The sequence below is a fragment of the Ranitomeya imitator genome, chromosome 1, assembly GCF_032444005.1.
Source record: "Ranitomeya imitator isolate aRanImi1 chromosome 1, aRanImi1.pri, whole genome shotgun sequence".
In the NCBI taxonomy this organism is placed as follows: domain Eukaryota; kingdom Metazoa; phylum Chordata; class Amphibia; order Anura; family Dendrobatidae; genus Ranitomeya; species Ranitomeya imitator.
Window position 1 is genome coordinate 1230507668 of NC_091282.1, and position 22109 is coordinate 1230529776.

The 22109-nt window shown below is 48.4% G+C and overlaps 1 protein-coding gene across 7 annotated transcripts in view; it reads right to left on the reverse strand.

Moving 5' to 3' along the window:
* Positions 1–22109, reverse strand: part of SLC4A11 (solute carrier family 4 member 11) — a 348451-nt gene that overhangs the window by 27348 nt on the left and 298994 nt on the right. For 6 of the 7 annotated variants that reach the window (XM_069745126.1, XM_069745125.1, XM_069745129.1 and 3 more), the window contains exons 4-10: positions 20338–20381; positions 18675–18906; positions 13723–13804; positions 10367–10490; positions 10034–10237; positions 5922–6006; positions 3817–3942 (exon numbers count right to left, since the gene is read on the reverse strand). In XM_069745126.1, the coding sequence (XP_069601227.1) occupies positions 3817–3942; positions 5922–6006; positions 10034–10237; positions 10367–10490; positions 13723–13804; positions 18675–18906; positions 20338–20381 (897 nt within the window). The remainder of the gene's footprint in view (positions 1–3816; positions 3943–5921; positions 6007–10033; positions 10238–10366; positions 10491–13722; positions 13805–18674; positions 18907–20337; positions 20382–22109) is intronic. The other variant, XM_069745127.1, reaches the window with a different exon arrangement.

Sequence of the window (22109 nt, forward strand, 5' to 3'; positions counted from 1 at the left end):
CGTGATCGTTGGTAAATCGTTTAGTGTAACGGTACCTTTAAGCTTCTTCCAGGTGTGGCATTTGCATTTGGAAGCTATTGCTGTGAACCCACAACATGTGGTCAAATGAGCTCTTGATGGAAGAGAAACACATTAGCATTAGGCTGAAAACAAGAAAAACATTTAGAGAGATCAGAAATGTTAGGAGTAGCCAAATCAACAATTTTGGCACATTCTGCAAAAAAAAAAAAAATAAATAAAAAAAGGGGATACAGGTGAGCGTGGGAACACAAAAAGGCCTGTATGTCCAGGAAGACAACAGTGGTGGATGATCGCAGAGTCCTTTACACAAAGAAGAAAAACAACATCCAGCAAGTGGAGACCACTCTACAGGAAGTTGGTGTCCGAGGATCTAAGTCTACCATGAAGAGAAGACTTCATGAGAGCAAATAGCGAGGGTTCACCACAAGGTGCAAACCAGTAATCAGCCTTAGAAATAAAAAGACCAGATTAGACTTTGCCAAAAAAAAAAAACATCTAAAGAAGTCGCTCAGTTATGGAAAAGCAAAACGAAGATCAACCTGTACTAGAATTAGAGGAAGAAGAAAGTCTGGAGACGGATTGGAACGGCTCCTGATCCAAAACATAACACCCTCTGTGACACATGGTGGAGGCACTGTGACGGCGGGGACATGCATGGCTTCCAATGGCACCGAGACACTAGTGGTTATTGATGATGTGACTGAAGACAGAAGCAGTCGGATGAATCTGGTGTGTACAGGGCGATACTTTGTGCTCAGATCCAACCACATGCAGTAAGGTTGATTGGACGCTGCTTCACAGGACAGATGGACAACGGCCCAAAACATCCTGGGAAATCGAAGAAGTGGGAAATTCTGCAAAGGCAGAGTCATCCCCAGATCTCAGCCCCATCGAGCCGCATTTCACAGGCTGAAGACATAAGGTAGAAAGAGCCACAAGTTGTAAAGGTGGAAAGCCTCACACCGGAGGACACCAGCGATGGTGACGGCCATGGCCTCAAGATTCTCTACTAAGTATTAAAAATTAACATTTTATTTATAACGTTTTGTCCAATTACTTTTGTAGAGGCTTGTAGGAAAATGGCCACAATTCTTAAGAGGTTTCACCATGATCATTTTTATACAACCCCTTTAATTAAACCTTAAAGTCACAACTTCAATTGGATCTCAGCAGTTTCATTTTACATGCAAAACAGCATCCTGCAGAGCTGAAATCACAAAGATGCGGTCACTGTACAACTATTTCTGGACCAAACTGTAATTAAATTAAAGCTGAACTTCTCTGAAAATCACTAAATCTCCAAAATCACTCACTCAATCTAAAGTTTAAATAATCTTTACCATTTTGCTGCTGCAGAGTGTGTGTAAGACAGAAGCAGGGAGTGGGGAGTGGTAGTACAGACATTTCCAGAACAGAGAGGGGAGAAAGCATGTACAGTCTCAGAGAGGGTAGAGAAAAAAGGCTGTATACAACAAAACAAAACAAAAAGGATAGGATGAAAAAAAAGAACACAGGATGGACGCTGTGCTGATATAGGAGCCTATGAAGACAGCAACACTCTGGATACAAATATCTAACCTAACCTATGTTACTAAGAGAGAAAACATGTAATTTTATGGACAGGGGAGAAAGCATGTACCCGCTCAAGGAGGGCAGGAAAAAAAAAAAAACAGACTGTACAAAAAGACAAAAGAACATAATAGAAGCCATGCTGATATGGGAGCTCATGAAGACAGCAATATTAGGGGCCACAATCCAAGAAACAGGTTCAATATACAAAAAAAACTTTTATCAACAATTACACTGTTAAAATTAATAAAAAGTTGAGTAATTTTGCTTCATTATATTTATATCAGTCATCCATGATTTCATATCTTCTCTTTGCCTATCCAAAATTCTGCGGGTTGACTTTAGAAACAGACGTTCAGCTCTACACTGACAACTTTCAACATGCATTTGCACTCACTTGCTAATACTGGGGGGCTGATCCTAATATACAAGTATCTGACTACTACTGACCACCACTAGGGGCACCGATTCGTGCATACCAGAATACCAGTACATGAATACCATCGAGCCAATAGGGGCTCTGATCCATAGATACCAGTATATGACTATTACCAACCCACTACCACTAGGGGCGCCGATCCTCATATACCAGTGCATAACTACTACTGACCTCCACCACTAGGGGCACAGATCCATGCATACCAGTACATAACTACTACTAACATCCACCACTAGGGGCACCGATCCATGCACACCAGTACTTGACTACTACTGACCACCACCACTAGGGGCACCGATCCTCATATACCAGTATATGACTACTCCTGACCTCCACCACTAGGGGCACCGATCCATGCATACCAGTACATTACTACTACTGACCTCCACCACTAGGGGCACCGATCTATGCACACCAGTACATGACTACTACTGACCTCCACCACTAGGGGCACCGATCTATGCACACCAGTACATTACTACTACTGACCTCCACCACTAGGGGCACCGATCCTCATATACCAGTATATGACTACTACTGACCTCCACCACTAGGGGCACCGATCCATGCATACCAGTACATTACTACTACTGACCTCCACCACTAGGGGCACCAATCCATGCATACCAGTACATGACTACTACTGACCTCCACCACTAGGGGCACCGATCTATGCACACCAGTACATTACTACTACTGACCTCCACCACTAGGGGCACCGATCTATGCACACCAGTACATGACTACTACTGACCTCCACCACTAGGGGAACCGATCCATGCAAGACCATACCAGTACAATACTACTACCCCGAAACAGCTGTCTGTGGATGGATACCATGCTTGGCATAGGCGGCTTTCCTTCATAGGATGCTGCCCTTCCCGTGGTTGTTCCTTCTCGGGGAAAGGCCTGGCTATTCACTGCTTGCGTCGAGAAACACGTGATGGTGTCTCCGCAGCTTCTTTACATGCATCTGCATATTTCCCATAAGGGATGGGGGCAGTGTTCTGGAATCACTGCGTTGAGAAACACGTGATGGTGTCTCCGCGGTGTTGGATGTTTTGGTCTCCCCGAGGCCAATCATCTGTGCCTTTATAGTACAATACTACTGACCTCCACCACTAGAGTCACCGATCCATGCATACCAGTACATGAGTACTATCGCCCCAATAGGGACACTGATCCATAAATACCAATATATGACTGCTACGAAACCACTAGCACTAGGGGCACTGATCCTTGTACACCACCATAGAAATTTACAGTGACTGAACATTATATGTACACCACCATAGAAATTTACAGTGACTGAAGATTATATGAATTTTCTCTCAGTCAGTAAGGAAGAGAGCACAAACTTGTGTCTTAATGGAGGAACCAGAGCTCTTGAGGAAGCAGCATCTGCGAAACGTACCCCAGAACCCCATAAATCGTGGCTGAGCAGACCTGGCTGTGATCTGTAGCTCGCCTGGATTCAGAGACACCCTGTCTACATGAAAAGTCTTAGAAATCAAATTGTATTGGGGGCAAAGAGGAACATTACGGTCTGTCTGATGACCACGGTCAGAATCACCAAGTCAATGAAGATCACAGTCACCACATTTGAATTCCAGGCAAGCAACGTATCTCCATGTACACAATGTACACACAGTCAGCACAACGGAGGCACCGTCTACACGACCACACATGCCAGCAGCACAGACGTAAGTAGCACCGATGCTACCCACCTGTTTAATCTCTTCCAAGTTGATAGATGCAAAACAAATGATCTTCAAAGAAAATCTTACCAATCACCCCGCGAGTGTTTTCATCATTCAAAGAGCCAAAGGCGATAGAAGGCAGGAGGCAAGCAAAGTACAAGAAAATCGCCGTTGTAATGTACTTTCCGATGGCCTTGTTCTTTCCGATAATGCCTGCGGTGTAAAGTAGAGCAACAAATCCTGGGGTTACTGCTGGAACCAGAGGTAAAAGTGTCATCATGATATGGTATAGTAATGGTATAAAGGTGCGGCAGAAGAAGTAGGAAAAACCATAGAGAGAAGGCGCGGGGGAAAACCAATAGAGAAGGCGGGGGGAAAAAAAACAGAAAGAAAGCGCTGGGAAAAACCAAAAGAGAAGGCGGGGTGTGAAAACAGAGAGAAGGCGCGGGGGGGGGGGGGGGAGGGGAAGGGGGAAGGGGGTTGGGGGGATTTGGAAACCGAGAGAAAAGGCGGGGTGGGAAAACCGAGGGAGAAGGCAGAAGGGGGGGAACCAGAGAGAAGGCGTGGGGGAAAACCAAGAGAGAAGGCGCAGGGGAAAACCAAGAGAGAGAAAGCGGGGGAAAACCTAGAGAGAGAGAGAAAGCGGGGGAAAAACCGAGAGTGAAAGCAGGGGAAAAACCAAGAGAGAAAGCAGGGGAAAAAACCGAGAGAGAAAGCAGGGGAAAAAACCGAGAGAGAGAGAAGGCGGGGGAAAAACCGAGAGAGAGAGAGAAGGCGGGAGAAAAACCAAGAGAGAAAGCGGGGGAAAAACCGAGAGAGAGAAAGCGGGGGAAAACCTAGAGAGAGAAAGCGGGGGAAAAACCGAGAGTGAAAGCAGGGAAAAAACCGAGAGAGAAAGCAGGGGAAAAAAACCGAGAGAGAGAGAAGGCGGGGGAAAAACCGAGAGAGAGAGAGAGAAGGCGGGAGAAAAACCAAGAGAGAAAGCGGGGGAAAAACCGAGAGAGAGAAGGCAGGGGGAAAACCGAGAAAGAAAGCGGGGGAAAAACCGAGAGAGCGGGGAAAAACCGAGAGAGAGAAGGCAGGGGAAAACCGAGAGAAAGAAGGCAGGGGAAAACCGGGAGAGAGAAAGCGGAGGAAAAAGAAAAATCGGGCGAGAGAAGGCGGGGGAAAAACGAGAGAGAGAAGGCGGGGAAAGAAAAAACAAAACTAAAAAAGGAAAAAAAAAGAAAAGCTGGAGACAGCAAGATGGAGAAGTATGGGGGAGAAAGACTAAGATAGAACGATGGCTGGAGATGGAGAGAAAGTATTGACTTGACATAACTGAATAACATTTAAAATAAAAAAAATAAATAAAATAATCTTTGGTGCAGATGTAATACAATCCCCCCATGTGGAGACGTTTTTAATTGACGATAGTCCCATCCAGTTTCCGCCACCATGCAGGAGCACCGGAGATGGATGACCTGGAGCTCGCCCCTCGGACTCCCCATTATATAATGGCGCTGTAATGGCGGGGTGCATTATTAGAATATTATTGTGCGAATGCATATGAGGGGTCTGTAGAGCCTGGGGGGGAGGGGGGGGGGGGGAATTAAGGACACCAGAAGGGAGGGGAGGAGAATCATTACCACTGATATCTTAGCGATGGCTTTGTGACCATAGCAGTAACTGGGTCATATCATTACTGCCGAGGGAAAGCTAGAGATGAGCGAGCATGCTCAGATAACACCTTACCCGAGCACGCTCGCTCATCACTAATAATTACTATCTAATATTATAGCTGTGAAGAGACCAAGATCCTGTACTGACTCCCTAAAGTCTCCTCTCTTATCAGGCAGATTGTTTATGATGACGCAGAGCAATTCAGAAGCGGACAGGCACATCTGTATCAGCCTTACATTAACCCCCTCCCTGTACTAGACCACCAGGGATTCTACAGTAAACCCCCTTCACCAGGGATCCCCTTGAATGTCACTTTGCGTGGTGATTTGTTAGGTATTCGGCAGCTTTATGGCCATCCATGCAGCTCAGGATTTGTATAAGGGAACATAATCCCTGCCCCGGCGCCTCCATACTACTCTACTCGCGGGCTGTACATTTTCCAGACCGCAGGACTCACGGTCAGCGCCTCTTCTCTGCTCTCCCGCGGTACGACCTCCTGGGTTCGGGGAGAGTAAGTGAGTGAATCTTACCGTCTGTGAAATCCAGGTGGTAGACGGGCAGCCTGCGCGCGATATCATCGAAAATTCCTTTTCCCACATTTAAGAATTCCTTTAACTGCAGAGAAGAAGGGAAAAGCATGAGGGTCCGGCAGTTACGACCCCACAAACCCCAAAATCACACACGATGTGTCACCACAGCAGAGGCAGGATGACCTGAAGCTACGAACACCAATCATGGTCAATGAGAGCTATGGAGGTCTCTACAGACCCCATTACATATGCCACCACACAGGAAACGGATGATGAAAATGGACAACCCCATTACTGGCTGAACAGGAAGTATAGTCATAGCTGAAAGTGTTGGCACCCTTAACTTATTCCAAAAAATTATTGCAATTACAAACACACACAAAAAGGCAAACTGGACAGAATTTCATATAAAACTGTGTTGTGAAATGTGTTGGCACCTTTCCGAAATTGTGGGCAAACAACTTTGTTTCAAGCATGTGATGCTCGTTCACACTCACCTGTGGCAAGTAACAGGAAGGGGGGGGGGGGGCAATATGAAAATCACACCTAAGACCAGATAGGAAGGGGAGACGTTGATGCAGTCTTTGCATTGTGTGTCTGTGTGTGCCACACTAAGCATGGAGAACAGAAAGAGGAGAAGAGAACTGTCTGAGGACTTAAGAACCAAAATTGTAGAAGCATATGAACAATCTCAAGGTTACAAGTCCATCTCCAGAGATCTTGATGTTCCTTAATACACAGTGTGTGAGATAAGAGGTTTACAACCCACGGCACTGAAGCTAATCTCCCTGGATGTGGACGACAGAAAAACTGATAGTCCATATGGTGGATAAGCAGCCCCAATCAAGTTCCAAAGAAGTCCAAGCTGTCCTGCAGGTTCCTGTCTCCAAATCTCACCAGGGCATGTGAGGGCAGCGGATGTGTTCCACCAACTCCATATTCACTTCCCCCCCCCCCCTCACGGAGAAGACGCAGACTACAAGCTAGCTATTTCTGTAAGTTTTCTCCTGTTTATTTTGTACTGTTCTGCATAAGTTGTATGTCTTTTTATTATCATATTTTTATACCTTTTTCTTACTGTAAACACAACCTTTTTGCATTAAAGTATCAAACTTTAACAAGTTGAACCTTGAATGTTCTAAAGAATTTATAGCCTAAGGTGTATGAGCCTTATGAGTGGTAGACATTATTAGTAATTTCCAGGACTCATCGCCCATACCTAGATAATGGGTCTCAATGACCCCAAGCATACTTCAAGAAGCCCCCAGAAATGGATGGAAGCAAAGTGCTGGAGAGTTCTGAAGTGACCAATAAGTCAGGATCTAAATCCACTGATCACCTCTGAAGAGATCTTCTCTTGAAGAGATCAACTTTCTGTTGGGAGAAGGCACCTTCACATGAGAGACCTGGAGCTGTTTGCAAGAAGAGTGCTCCAAAATTCTAGGGGGGAGAGGTGTAAGTAGCAATTGACTGCAGTTTTTGGGGGGTTTTTTTAGCCAAAAATGTTGAGGGTGCTGAAAATTTTATCTGGCCCATAGGGTTGTGTGTGAAATTATGTCCTTTTTTGCCTTTTTTCCCCCCTCTATTTTTTGTGTGTTGATCCATAAATAAAAAAAAAACAAAATTGTACTAATAAAAACACAGATTGCCATCAGTGACTAGAAACTCGCCATATTACACCAGGCAATGAAGGCAACTGATCTGCGACCCAACTAGCGAACATCAAAGTGCAGGATCACAATCACACAAAACCGAGAAACAATCCACAACACATCAGTCCCACTGTGAGAAGCTCATGGCTGCCGGCATGTCATCAAGGCGAGGAGCGTACAACCATCAGTACAAGCAATGCTGACAGCGGCATGGATGGCGGTATTACACAAGGAAAGGAGCGGCTGGTACGTCAGGAAGCAGCGCACGCATAGGTTTATATTACATGGAATGAAACGCAACAGCCCAAAGCATGAAATACACCAATGTGCAGCATTCTTAGCCTGTGCACAGCCAGCGCCGGGGACCGACGGGTGCTTACAGCAGAGAGGGAAAGAGCCCAGATTCTCATCTATGGGGGCAGTATTATAGTAGTTATATTCCTGTACATATGGGGCAGTATTATAGTAGTTATATTCTTGTACATAGGAGCAGTATTATAGTAGATATATTCTTGTATATAGGGGCAGTATTATAGTAGTTATATTCTTGTACATAGGGAGCCGTATTATAGTAGTTATATTCTTGTACATAGGGGCAGTATTATAGTAGCTATATTCCTGTATATAGGGGCAGCATTATAGTAGTTATATTCTAGTACATAGGGAGCCGTATTATAGTAGTTATATTCTTGTACATAGGGGAGCAGTGTGGTGAAATGTGTGTGTGTGTGTATATATATTATATATATATATATATATATATATATATATATATATATATATATATATATATATATATATATATATATATATATATATATATATATATAGTGACATGTCTAGGGTTGTATGTGTGACTAGTGATAATGTAACATCTGTCCTGAAGGCAAGTCGCACCTAGGTGTTAATAGGTACTTCCTTGGGGCTAGTAGAAATTCTGTCTCCATATCCCACCAGGAGGTCTGGCTAAGGCCATAAACAAAGGAACACTTGACACCTCTGAGGTCTTGGAGGGGAGATGCTGAATTGCGGCCTGAGGGAATCTATCCCTGAGAACCTTTCTACAAGAGAAAATAATATATTCATTGGGGGCGCGGCCGTGGCCCAATCAAACAAGCAGCAGTTAGGATATTGGCCTGAGGGGCCGGTCTAGAAACCAGACCTCAGACCAATGTTATAAATTTAGGCTGCAGACAGAGAATTGTGTTCACATGGCAGGGCAGCCTGAGAAGCTGTTGCGTTCCACCAACTCCATTCACCCCCTCCTCAGGGAACAGAAAGCAAACTACCAGTTAGATGATTTCTTTAAGTTTTCTCCTGTTTATTTTGACACTGTTTTGCATAAGTTGTATGTCTTTTTATCATATTTTTATACCTTTTTCTTATTGTAAGCATTGAACTTTTTGCTATTAAAGTATAAAACTTTACCAAGTTGAACCTTGAATGTTCTAAAGAATCCATAGCCTAAAGGTGTGTGAGCCTTATGAGTGATAGACATATTTTTATTAGTATTATTGTTAGTTTCGGGACTCATCACCCGTGTATTCGATGAGTGGTGGCAGGGCGTATGAGCGGGTGTGGCCTGGGTCTGTGTGTGATTTATGCTCCCATTACAGCATAGGACAGAGGTTGAATGCTGGACTGAGAGTGGGGAGATAGATTAACCCTTGCAGGCACAACCCGAAGTCACGTGTGAGCAGGCACGTGACGAATAAGTGACACCACGGAGAAGGGATCCGTGACAATAGTAGTTATATTCCTATACATAGGAGCAGTATTATAGTAGTTATATTCTTGTACACAGGAGCAGTATTATAGTAGTTATATTCTTGTACGTAGGGGCAGTATTATAGTAGTTATATTCTTGCACACATCTAGCTTTTCATCAATGACCCCTGCCTTATCTGCTGTCACTATAGAGGGCACATTATTTACCACCTCTGCAGTAAACGACCACCCAGTCCCCGGCTACTAGCAATGACGGGTAGCTCGTGGTTCTGAGACACAGACCAGAAGACAGAAGAAGGAGTTGTGGCAGACCTGCCTGGAAGGCCCGGCTCTTGGAACCAGTAGCAAATCCTTTAGGAGAATGGGTAAAGGACAGGAATAAGAAGACAAGTGAACCAGCAATAACTCAAATCTATAAAGTGACAGCCGTCAGCAATGGATTATTCCCAGCCCCAAGGTCAACGACAGCCCACCGGGGCCGGCCCCCAGGTCAACGACAGCCCCCCGGGGCCGGCCCCCAGGTCAACGACAGCCCCCCGGGGCTGGCCCCCAGGTCAACGACAGCCCCCCGGGGCCGGCCCCCAGGTCAACGACAGCCCCCCGGGGCCGGCCCCCAGGTCAACGACACTTGGAGAACGGCTTTGTGTGATAGGACCTTTGTCTTGATGGGGCAATGGCGCCTTTCCGTTTGCCAGCACAGTGAAGGTTGGCGATCTGAAGCCGGACACTCACCTGTAGAGGTTTGTGGCTGCTCGCTTTATGGCCGTCTTTGCCTGAAGAGTGCTTGTTGGCTGCGGTCAGGAGGTGCCGCTGGTGCACCAACGCATCCTTAAACTCCTCTACCGTTTTAGTCTCTAGAAGTTTCTGTCGGAACTCAATGTCTGAGAACATGGTGGCAAACGTCCGGCCAACTTCTGTTGCGGTTTTGGTACTTTTCTAAGCAGGAAGAGAGCAAAATTATGGGAAATGGAGCATTATTGAAATTACTGCCCTGATTAAGGACTATACCTGAATATCGGATTACCACTATATTCCAGCACCCAATGGTCCAGCACTCAGACTCACCATTTTTGGTGGAGCCACGACGAGGATGACGAATCTGACTTCACAAGAGTTCTCCCCCCAGTTCTGCGGCTTCTCCAGTCGGCTGATGCAAACGTGTCGTTTCTGAAGTGTCTTTATACTGCAACTGTATGGCGGCACAAGAAATGACGCTATGCCTAATGGGACTTGAAACTTATACCCACATATCTGACCTCCTCTGGTATAACATGAGCACAAACACAGCGCCCCCGCCAGAAGCTTCATAGCCAAGCAGCCGTACATCACCAAGCACAATGCCGAGCGTCGGATGGAGTGGTGTAAAGCCGCCTCCACTGGACGTGTTCTGTGCAGTGATGGATCGCACTTCTCTATCTGGGTCTGATGGGGGAGTCTGGGTTTGGTGATGTTACCCCCTGACTGCATTGTGCCCCCTCTACAGGTGGTGGAGGAGGATAACGTTGTGGGATCTTTTTAGGGTTCGGTTTAAGGGAAATGTAATTCTTCAGCACAAGACATTGTGGACAATTGTATCTTCCAGCTTTGTGGGAACAGATTGGGTTTCGCCCTTTTTTGGTTCCCCTTGACTGTGCCCAGTGCACAAGGTCTGTATAGTCATAGAGGGGAGAACATGAGCGGCCGCACAGAGCCCGGACCCCCAACTCCATCCAACGCTGGACACGGCCTCTGCGTAGTGTATGTGTACATGTGTGTGCACGGTCTGGGGGTACGTCAGATGAAAGCTCCAGGGACGGCTGAATGAAAGCATTGTTCCACGCAGACGTATACAATTAACTTGTAAGCAGATCCACATGGGGCTCCGGGATGCTGACGGGCTCAGGCAGTTCGCGCACACGGAGAAAGCGCGGCGCGTCTGCAGGAGCCTGTGCTATGTAATATATATTCCAGAAACATCCAAAAGTTAGCAAAAAGTTAGTGATTCACCTACTGGGACAACTTTCCTGCATTACGTAAATGCATGCTCATTTAGGCTACTGATGACTTTTGCTGTTGGGTTTCATTACAAAATGTTGCACCGTTTGGCTTTTCTAACCTCTGGGTTGTGCAGGTTTTGTACTGGCTGCAGAAGGAGTTAACAGGATCTGTCAGCGAGCTCAGTAGGACAGTCTAAGGAGAGTTTGTAGCTCCAAGGATTTAGTAGTAGACTAGTACAAAGCGCAAGAAAAACACGGAGACTGTAAACAGGAAAATTAGGGCAAAATTTTGTATAAAACTCAACAGCAAAAAAAAAAAAAAAAAAAATGGTCCAAAAAGGTGGAGACCAGACCATCTCCATTTGTAAAGCCTCTAGTGTCACTTACGGTATCTTAAGGGACACGGACGGTGACAAGTCCCGGGGAGGTCGCCTGGTAAAGGACTGTCTGCCATTTATATGTATCATGACTCTACGTCAGATGCAGAACAATATCTGAAATCTGCCCCAGACCACACGAGGGGCGTTCCATAATTTATCTTCCAGCTGACGGCTGGTGACCCCGTGTGCTTCCACTGCGGGGACCCTTGTTTGGACTCAGGATCATGGTGCTGGACCAAAGTATCATCACCTATAATTAGATTATAGAAGTCTCCTGGATTTTCTCTAAGCGTATCCAATTCCTCTGGCGGCATGTTTATTTGCTCAGGTGTCAACATTCATGGCACCCGCTTTTGACCTTTCTTCCAAAAATCACAGTCAAGGAAGCGGTGAACCCCGGGCACTTCCAAACCGAGTCTTGACAATAAAAACCCAATGTATTCATCTAATGCTCTTCAGAGTAGATTTATTTCTATTCCAAAAGTGTTGCTCGAATAAATCTGTTTTTTTTTTTTTTTTTTTTATCTTCAAGACTTGAGATAATTAGGCAGCTCCTGAGGCTTACCGTTGCCTTGCTCCTCTCCATTTACCTTGTTCTTCCCCATTGGGAGCAGCAGTCAAACCTTGGCTTTAATTCTACTCTTTACAAAGGTTGTGATGCACACGACCACCCACACAGGTGGGTAGCCAGTCTACCATCACCCTATGCTGGTGGTATCACACAGAACACCCCTTTCATTTTTCCTAAGCACATTTCCTCTGAAGGAGCTTTAGCAGGTCGCCATGTCCAAGAAGAAGGAGCATCTTCACCTGCTGATTTCCTACGCAATTTAAACTACTTGGCCCAAAACATTACTAGGGGGTGAGGAGGGATCAGAATCATCATTATTACACATCCATTAAACTAACAATGGACTTTTCTCCCTTTTTAAAGTAATTCCATCATGGAACGAAGCTCCAAATCCCCCACTTTCCATGTAGAGCCGCACTGTACTGCACTTGCCATCCCGTCACTTCCGGAGCTTTCATCAGCCTGAACTTCTCCAGGAAAGCTCAGCTCTCTAATACCGGGGTAGATAACTTATGGAACACCCCTCGAACAGCGCTTTCAAGTGTTAGAAAACAGAAAAAGATAAAAAATTTAAAAAAATAAATTTATAAATCATACGGATTTAAACGTCTCTCTTGGTGTGAAGGGGTTAAAGCCGCTTTGCTTTCTTCTTTGTTGTCTAGCTGGAGGCTGAAACATATATGGAAGTCTACGATAAAAATCCATGTCCATTGCGATAAAGTAAAGTCATAGAAAATCGGTAGATGTGGACTACGTATGCTTTACTAGGCCTGGGGATCTGGAAAGTAGAAAAATCTGTAGATGTGGACTACGTATGCTCAACTAGACCTGGGGATATGGAACGTAGAAAATTGGTAGATGTGGACTACGTATGCTCTACTAGGCCTGGGAATCTGGAACGTAGAAAATCGGTAGATGTGGACTACGTATGCTTTACTAGGCCTGGGGATCTAGAAAGTAGAAAAATCTGTAGATATGGACTACGTATGCTTTACTAGGCCTGGGGATCTAGAAAGTAGAAAAATCTGTAGATATGGACTACGTATGCTTTACTAGGCCTGAGGATCTGGAAAGTAGAAAATCGGTAGATGTGGACTTTGTATGCTTTACTAGGCCTGGGGATCAGGAAAGTAGAAAAATCTGTAGATGTGGACTACGTATGCTCAAGACCTGGGGATCTGGAAAGTAGAAAATCGGTAGATGTGGACTACGTATGCTTTACTAGACCTGGAACTTAGAAAATCGGTAGATGTGGACTACGTATGCTCTACTAGGCCTGGGGATCTAGAACCGTACGGGCTGTGATCACTACACAACTGTGATTTTAGTGGATTGCCATGTAGTGGGACACTTCCTTTTTTTCTGTATTTTTTTTTGTATTTGTAAAGCCAAAAGCAGGCAGACATACAATTTCCAGCACCCGCAGAGCATAGCATTGGTGAGCATATTAGCATTATAGCAAACAATCACGCTGAAAGCACAGGTCTTCCTTACATTATGCAGAGCCAGGATTGCTGATACTGAATGCCCATGGTCGTGGCAGACACTCCTTGAATCGTGTCGGAAAGGAGATGTACTGTAAGAAAGAATGAAAAAAAAAAAAAAAAAAAAATTAAATAAGTTTAAAAAAAATAAAATAAAAATCCACATTTTCTCCCCTTATCTATGGGGACTCCACGGTGAAGGACATCCCATTATTATGTGTGATGCATGGCGGGCGGGAGCCATGAAGGCGGCATTGTGCGGAGGACACAACTTGTATTATGTAAGGCTTTTGGATGGGATTTATGTAACCATTTCCACCGCTCGCTCAGGACACAACTCTTCAGCAGCAGGAGGGGGGAAAAAAAAAAAAAGTGTTGAAATATCGAAGTTGGAAAATCCACAAAATACAAGATTTCTGCAGTTGTTGAAATAAAGATGCGTGAAACGCGCAGAGTTAAGAGGGACTGGAAACGTTTCAATGGCAGCAGGCGATATTTTTATTCTCGCAATCTAAATTTACAAGAGGATAAAGACACGAGGCCGCGCCAGTGAGAGACCATGTAAGCATCTCACACGGGGCACCAAGAGGAGCCAAAAAAAGCAAGAAGGGATCTGTTAAATTACAAATGAATAAATAAATTAAAAAAAAAAAAAAAAAAAAAAAAAATGGAGATATAGGGTTGTGGAAGTTTGGGGAAGATCATCATCACTATCTCTGTGTGGGAGGAGACCTGAACAAACATGGGGAGAGCACACAAACTTCTCGCAGATGTCATCTTTTGTGGTATTTGAACCCAGGACCCCATCGCTGCAAGGAGTCAGTGCTAACCACTGAGCCAACGTTCTGCCCCAAACATCTAAGTCCTACCAGGAGTCCTTAATTAAAAGCCTCCATAGCATTTGCTTCTAGCAGCACTACATGAGAAACCTCCGTATTTGGTGGAGAATGCGGGAACGATACGATTTCCTCAGTGACGCAGACGTCAAGCTTGGTTCTGACTTGTGAATACCTTTGTGCCACTTTCAGAAATCAAAGAAAACAAAAAGCTTCCAATTTAGTTGCAAAACTGATTTTAAAAAAAGGAGTTATCCACTTGATTAATAACATGGCTTATCGATCAGGGAAAGTGACCGCCGGTTTGTCCTTCAAGCGTTAGAAGACACTTTGTATTTTACAGTCCAAGTTACTGGGATGACGCTAAAGATGCCCAAACGTCTTTAGAAGCGTTTTGCCCCTTTTTTTTCCCTTTCAAAAACGGATGTTATAAAAACACAAAACAACTTGTTGGTCAAAACCATTGTTAGGACCAATGCCGAAGAAAAGCTGCACAATGCTCGCACTCCCCGGTAGCCATACAGCGAGAGGCGCATGCTCGCACTCCCCGGCAGCCATACAGCAGAAGAGGCGCATGCTCGCACTCCCCGGCAGCCATACAGCAGAAGAGGCGCATGCTCGAACTCCCCGGCAGCCATACAGCAGAAGAGGCGCATGCTCGCACTCCCCGGCAGCCATAGAGCAGAAGAGGCGCATGCTCGCACTCCCCGGCAGCCATACAGCAGAAGAGGCGCATGCTCGAACTCCCCGGCAGCCATACAGTAGGAGAGGCACATGCTCGCACTCCCCGGCAGCCATACAGCAGAAGAGGCACATGCTCGCACTCCCCGGCAGCCATACAGCGGGAGAGGCACATGCTCGCACTCCCCGGCAGCCATACAGCAGAAGAGGCACATGCTCGCACTCCCCGGCAGCCATACAGCGGGAGAGGCACATGCTCGCACTCCCCGGCAGCCATACAGCGGGAGAGGCACATGATCGCACTCCCCGGCAGCCATACAGCGGGAGAGGCACATGCTCGCACTCCCCGGCAGCCATACAGCGAGAGAGGCACATGCTCGCACTCCCCGGCAGCCATACAGCGAGAGAGGCACATGGTCGCACTCCCCGGCAGCCATACAGCGGGAGAGGCACATGCTCGCAGTCCCTGGCAGCCATACAGCGGGAGAGGCACATGGTCGCACTCCCCGGCAGCCATACAGCGGGAGAGGCACATGCTCGCACACCCCGGCAGCCATACAGCGGGAGAGGCACATGCTCGCACTCCCCGGCAGCCATACAGCGGGAGAGGCACATGCTCGCACTCCCCGGCAGCCATACAGCGGGAGAGGCACATGGTCGCACTCCCCGGCAGCCATACAGCGGGAGAGGCACATGCTCGCACACCCCGGCAGCCATACAGCGGGAGAGGCACATGCTCGCAGTCCCTGGCAGCCATACAGCGGAGCCACATGCTCGCATACCCTGGCAGCCGTACAGCGGAGGCACATGCTCGCACACCCCGGCAGCCATACAGCGGGAGAGGCACATGCTCGCAGTCCCTGGCAGCCATACAGCGGAGCCACATGCTCGCATACCCTGGCAGCTGTACAGCGGAGGCACATGCTCGTACTCCCCGGCAGCCATACAGCAGAAGAGGCACATGCTCGCACTCCCCGGCAGCCATACAGCGGGAGAGGCACATGCTCGCACTCCCCGGCAGCCATACAGCGGGAGAGGCACATGGTCGCACTCCCCGGCAGCCATACAGCGGGAGAGGCACATGCTCGCACACCCCGGCAGCCATACAGCGGGAGAGGCACATGCTCGCAGTCCCTGGCAGCCATACAGCGGAGCCACATGCTCGCATACCCTGGCAGCCGTACAGCGGAGGCACATGCTCGCACACCCCGGCAGCCATACAGCGGGAGAGGCACATGCTCGCAGTCCCTGGCAGCCATACAGCGGAGCCACATGCTCGCATACCCTGGCAGCTGTACAGCGGAGGCACATGCTCGTACTCCCCGGCAGCCATACAGCGGAGGCACATGCTCGTACTCCCCGGCAGCCATACAGCGGAGGCACATGCTCGTACTCCCCGGCAGCCATACAGTGGAGGCACATGCTCGCACTCTCTGGCAGCCATACAGTGGAGGCACATGCTCGCACTCCCCGGCAGCCATACAGCGGAGGCACATGCTCGTACTCCCCGGCAGCCATACAGTGGAGGCACATGCTCGCACTCTCTGGCAGCCATACAGTGGAGGCACATGCTCGCACTCCCCGGCAGCCATACAGCGGAGGCACATGCTCGTACTCCCCGGCAGCCATACAGTGGAGGCACATGCTCGCACTCTCTGGCAGCCATACAGTGGAGGCACATGCTCGCACTCCCCGGCAGCCATACAGCGGAGGCACATGCTCGTACTCCCCGGCAGCCATACAGTGGAGGCACATGCTCGCACTCTCTGGCAGCCATACAGTGGAGGCACATGCTCGCACTCCCCGGCAGCCATACAGCGGAGGCACATGCTCGTACTCCCCGGCAGCCATACAGTGGAGGCACATGCTCGCACTCTCTGGCAGCCATACAGTGGAGGCACATGCTCGCACTCCCCGGCAGCCATACAGCGGAGGCACGTGCTTCCTTTCCTATGTCAATAAGGTTATTGCCTAGTCAGACAAACTGCAACAGCTGCTTCACCTCAGCCGGAGCTGGAAGGAATTAGATCCGAGTCTCTAGGGCCAATGAGTCACCTAACAAATATTCAAGGAGGAAAACAAGAGGCCAATTGGCATTTGATCCTACGGCCCATCAGCCGCACCGAGCGTTGCCTCCTGGTGCCATTACAAGGAGTAAACATGGGAATTGGGCAAGTTTATTATTACCGCTTCTCGCTCGCCTTCCAAATATGTTGTAATCCAGGAGAAAAAAAAAAGTGCATGAGAAGCAGATTGTTCTATCTGCCCATTGTACAGCCATATTGTGCAATGTGTCAGAAGAAATGCAAGTCAGGGGCACAGATATAACCACCCCAGACAGCTCGGCACCAAAAGGGCACCCTGGGCAATGCGATAAGAACGACTCCCTTGTATAACATACTGCTTACAGATGTGTATTACGTACTGTACCGCCACGTGAAAAAGGGAGATCGGTGGCAGCTAGACTCGGAGCCTGCGATAGCGGCCTATAGGGAGCCTACAGTGTGCACAAACCCTGCACAAATGTCAGCTGCATCCAGGGGCCTGCACAGGGGACCCTCTCACCGTCCCGGGGCCTGCGCAGGGGACCCTCTCACCGTCCCGGGGCCTGCGCAGGGGACCCTCTCACCGTCCCGGGGCCTGCGCAGGGGACCCTCTCACCGTCCCGGGGCCTGCGCAGGGGACCCTCTCACCGTCCCGGGGCCTGCGCAGGGGACCCTCTCACCGTCCCGGGGCCTGCGCAGGGGACCCTCTCACCGTCCCGGGGCCTGCGCAGGGGACCCTCTCACCGTCCCGGGGCCTGCGCAGGGGACCCTCTCACCGTCCCGGGGCCTGCGCAGGGGACCCTCTCACCGTCCCGGGGCCTGCGCAGGGGACCCTCTCACCGTCCCGGGGCCTGCGCAGGGGACCCTCTCACCGTCCCGGGGCCTGCGCAGGGGACCCTCTCACCGTCCCGGGGCCTGCGCAGGGGACCCTCTCACCGTCCCGGGGCCTGCGCAGGGGACCCTCTCACCGTCCCGGGGCCTGTGCAGGGGACCCTCTCACCGTCCCGGGGCCTGCACTCTGCATGTCCGAGCATGCGCGAGTATAAAATAAGGCGGTAGAGTAAGCTGCTGACAGATGCATGCTCCTGAGGCACTGGACAAGGGACGGGGCATTGTAGTTCGGCATGTCCAATCTTTCTCTCCTCTGACATCTGTGGGGTAAGTGTGCCATAAACACTACGAGGCTGGCCAGTCCCGCAGAAAACCTTGCGTTAAGCAGAGATTAGTCTGATGCGGAGGCCCTTTAAGGTTGGTGTAAACATGGAGTTCGGGCGTGGGAAGCCCTGTATGTGATGTGCCTAGGAGTCCGGGGATTATCCACCATCTATCACTACTTAATAATAAGAGGAGTGGGGGGAGTAACACAGACGACATGACCGCATAACGAGACCCTTCCGTACCATTCCCTTCCCTTGGAGAGCCAGCGTCTGTGAATAATGTACTCATTATTTTCTCAAAGTTACAGCTCGGATCGATGTTCTCGGGTTCTTCCACATAGTGCCTGAGCATTTCCCGCAGGACGTCATCCAGGGAGGTCGCCGTCTCGTCCAGGATAATGCTGGCTTTGGCAAGGAAACCGTCCAGGTCTCGATGAGCCCTTATCTCTTCTTCAAAATTTTTTAACTTTAGGTACTGGAAAGAAAAAAAAAAAAAAAAGAAAAATTAAAACAGGAACAGAAAACAGATCATCACCTGAAGAGCAGAAGTGACGAGGCAATGAGGAAAGTAACTGGAAACCAGTCACCATCTGAACTGGAGACCTCTGAAGTGGGAAGCGGCCATCAATTATAGGGGTTGTCCCATGAAGACAACCCCGACCCATATCCCCAATCCTGGTCCACCCACCCGATACTGCAATTCTCAACTGGTCACTGGGGCTTTTTAGGCTCAAACTTCCAGTGGTTTCAGGAAATGCATTAATATTAGCAGCAATGCGCAGACTCCGCCCATTTTTGTACTGAAGCATCTAATGAGCGTGTGCAATGTTCATTGTGAAGGGAGGTGAGCTGTGACATCACCTATTGTGAATGGTGGATCCTGTGTTATCTACTGTATATAGAGGTGTTATCAGTCATTGTACAGGAGGAGGAGGTGAGCTGTGACATCACCTATTGTGAATGGTTAATGCTGTTATCTTATGTGTAAAAAGTTATCAATTATTATAATCCTGCCGCTGATGATAACGAGCCTGTTGAAAACTCTTAAAAGCCCATTTCTTGGGAATGATTAGAGAAATAGTTTTTTGGCATAAATCAGACATCCCAATTGAAGTTTCTCAGGATAACTATACAGTGGTAATTAGTTGAGGTTACTTCTAGGCCAGGATTGTAATGGAGTGTGGCTGGTTTGTGGGTCCTAAAAATCTGAAGACGTGACCAATTTCCGTTGGTCAGGTCACCCTAGATACAACTATGTTGGGCGAGGGCCAGTTAGCGATTGCATCTATGGTCGGCCTTCTTGATGCCTCTGACGGCGCCCGGCATCTCAGACTTGTTTATAAATGAGAAGTGCCGCGAGATCTAAACCGCCAGATAATTTAATAAAAGGAGAAGCGTCTTTTGGCGGTCGCCAGTATTTATTCGGGGGATTGAGTGAAGCCGCGGGGCTGTGCTGCCTCGATCTGCTTGGTACAAAGAGATGGGTTTAATTAAGAGGAATTCCACATTCTGAAGATCATGTCTACGAGGGACGGTAACGAGAGAGAACAAAACAACTGAAGTCATAAAACCTAACTCTAGACGGCGTGTGGCGCGGAAACCTCTGACTCCGTAACATCAACAAGACAACAACGCGGGCTCTGGTTCATTAGGTCACCAGAGGGAGGAAGGAGTCTCCTGCCGGGTCAGGGACCTGCCCCACTGGGCTGTACGGGCCCTCTCCTTCTCTATAATAGGATAAGGTGACACACAACATACCAGCCCGGAAAACGTCAAAAGAACACCCCTATCATCCAGCAGGTAAATGGGACTTTATGGACCTGCCCGACTACTAACAGGAAGGTGTGGGTACAGCAGGAACATTAGTATTGACTGGCGGGCTAGGATTACTTAAGGGTTCACTTACTTTTCGTGACGTGTGCAGCAGTACGCAGCCATTGCCCTCGTCTTCTAGAGAAAAATAAAAGGAAATATAGTACATTAATCACATCCATCAAAAGTCAAAACATCAAAACTGTGCAGAGGGGAAAGCCCAGTGTAAAGGACACCACAGAGGATGATCCCTGAGCCATTGTGGGACCACCTCAACGTCTCCGGTCAAGGACCCAATGCTCCAGGGCTCTGATAGAGCGCCATGGAACCGGGAGCGTCAGCTTCTGCCTCCATCACTGAGGCGGGGTGAAAGCGCAGCCACCGCCATCAGGACAGGAAGCCATACTGAGCCAGACCCTCGTGCGGCTTCAAAGCCCCCGAGCAGAAGTTACAGGGGGTGAGGCCGCTCGGCACTGTGCAGCTTGGTTAGAAACAAGGGGCGGCATTACTTTGAGGAAGCGGCACTATTGTGTGCTCCGCTCCAGACCGCTGCACACCGCTCTCCCCGGAGTCAGACGCTCCAGCCCTCATATGGCTGTATACAGGGGAGTCACCGGGTCCCAGCAACAGGGGCTCTGGTGAGCTAGGGCAAAGAGTTACATGTAAAATCCCTGCTGGTCTAGGGCAGGGGAGGGGTGAAAGAATTCGTTGCAAGTTCCCTGGCAGTGTACAGCAGCGAGGGTAGCATTGTAAATTCCCAGGTGGTCTAGGGGCCCAGTGAAAGGATAGCTTCATATTCCCTGGTGGTCTACGGGTGCAGTGAAAGAATAGCTTCATATCCCCTGGTGGTCTAAGGGTGCAGTGAAAGGATAGCTTCATATTCCCTGGTTGTCTACGAGTGCAGTGAAAGGATAGCTTCATATTCCCTGGTGGTCTAGGGGTGCAGTGAAAGGATAGCTTCATATTCCCTGGTGGTCTACGGGTGCAGTGAAAGAATAGCTTCATATCCCCTGGTGGTCTAAGGGTGCAGTGAAAGGATAGCTTCATATTCCCTCGTTGTCTACGAGTGCAGTGAAAGGATAGCTTCATATTCCCTGGTGGTCTAGGGGTGCAGTGAAAGGATAGCTTCATATTCCCTGGTGGTCTACGGGTGCAGTGAAAGAATAGCTTCATATCCCCTGGTGGTCTAAGGGTGCAGTGAAAGGATAGCTTCATATTCCCTGGTTGTCTACGAGTGCAGTGAAAGGATAGCTTCATATTCCCTGGTGGTCTAGGGGTGCAGTGAAAGGATAGCTTCATATTCCCCGGTGGTCTAAGGGTGCAGTGAAAGGATAGCTTCATATTCCCTTGTTGTCTACGGGTGCAGTGAAAGAATAGCTTCATATCCCCTGGTGGTCTAAGGGTGCAGTGAAAGGATAGCTTCATATTCCCTGGTTGTCTACGAGTGCAGTGAAAGAATAGCTTCATATCCCCTGGTGGTCTAGGGGTGCAGTGAAAGGATAGCTTCATATTCCCCGGTGGTCTAAGGGTGCAGTGAAAGGATAGCTTCATATTCCCTTGTTGTCTACGGGTGCAGTGAAAGAATAGCTTCATATCCCCTGGTGGTCTAAGGGTGCAGTGAAAGGATAGCTTCATATCCCCTGGTGGTCTAAGGGTGCAGTAAAAGGATAGCTTCATATTCCCTGGTGCAGTAAAAGGATAGCTTCACATTCCCTGGTGGTCTAGAGGTGCAGTGAAAGGATAGCTTCATATTCCCTGGTGGTCTAGGGGTGCAGTGAAAGGATAGCTTCATATTCCCTGGTGGTCTAGGGGTGCAGTGAAAGGATAGCTTCATATTCCCTGGTGGTCTAGGGGTGCAGTGAAAGG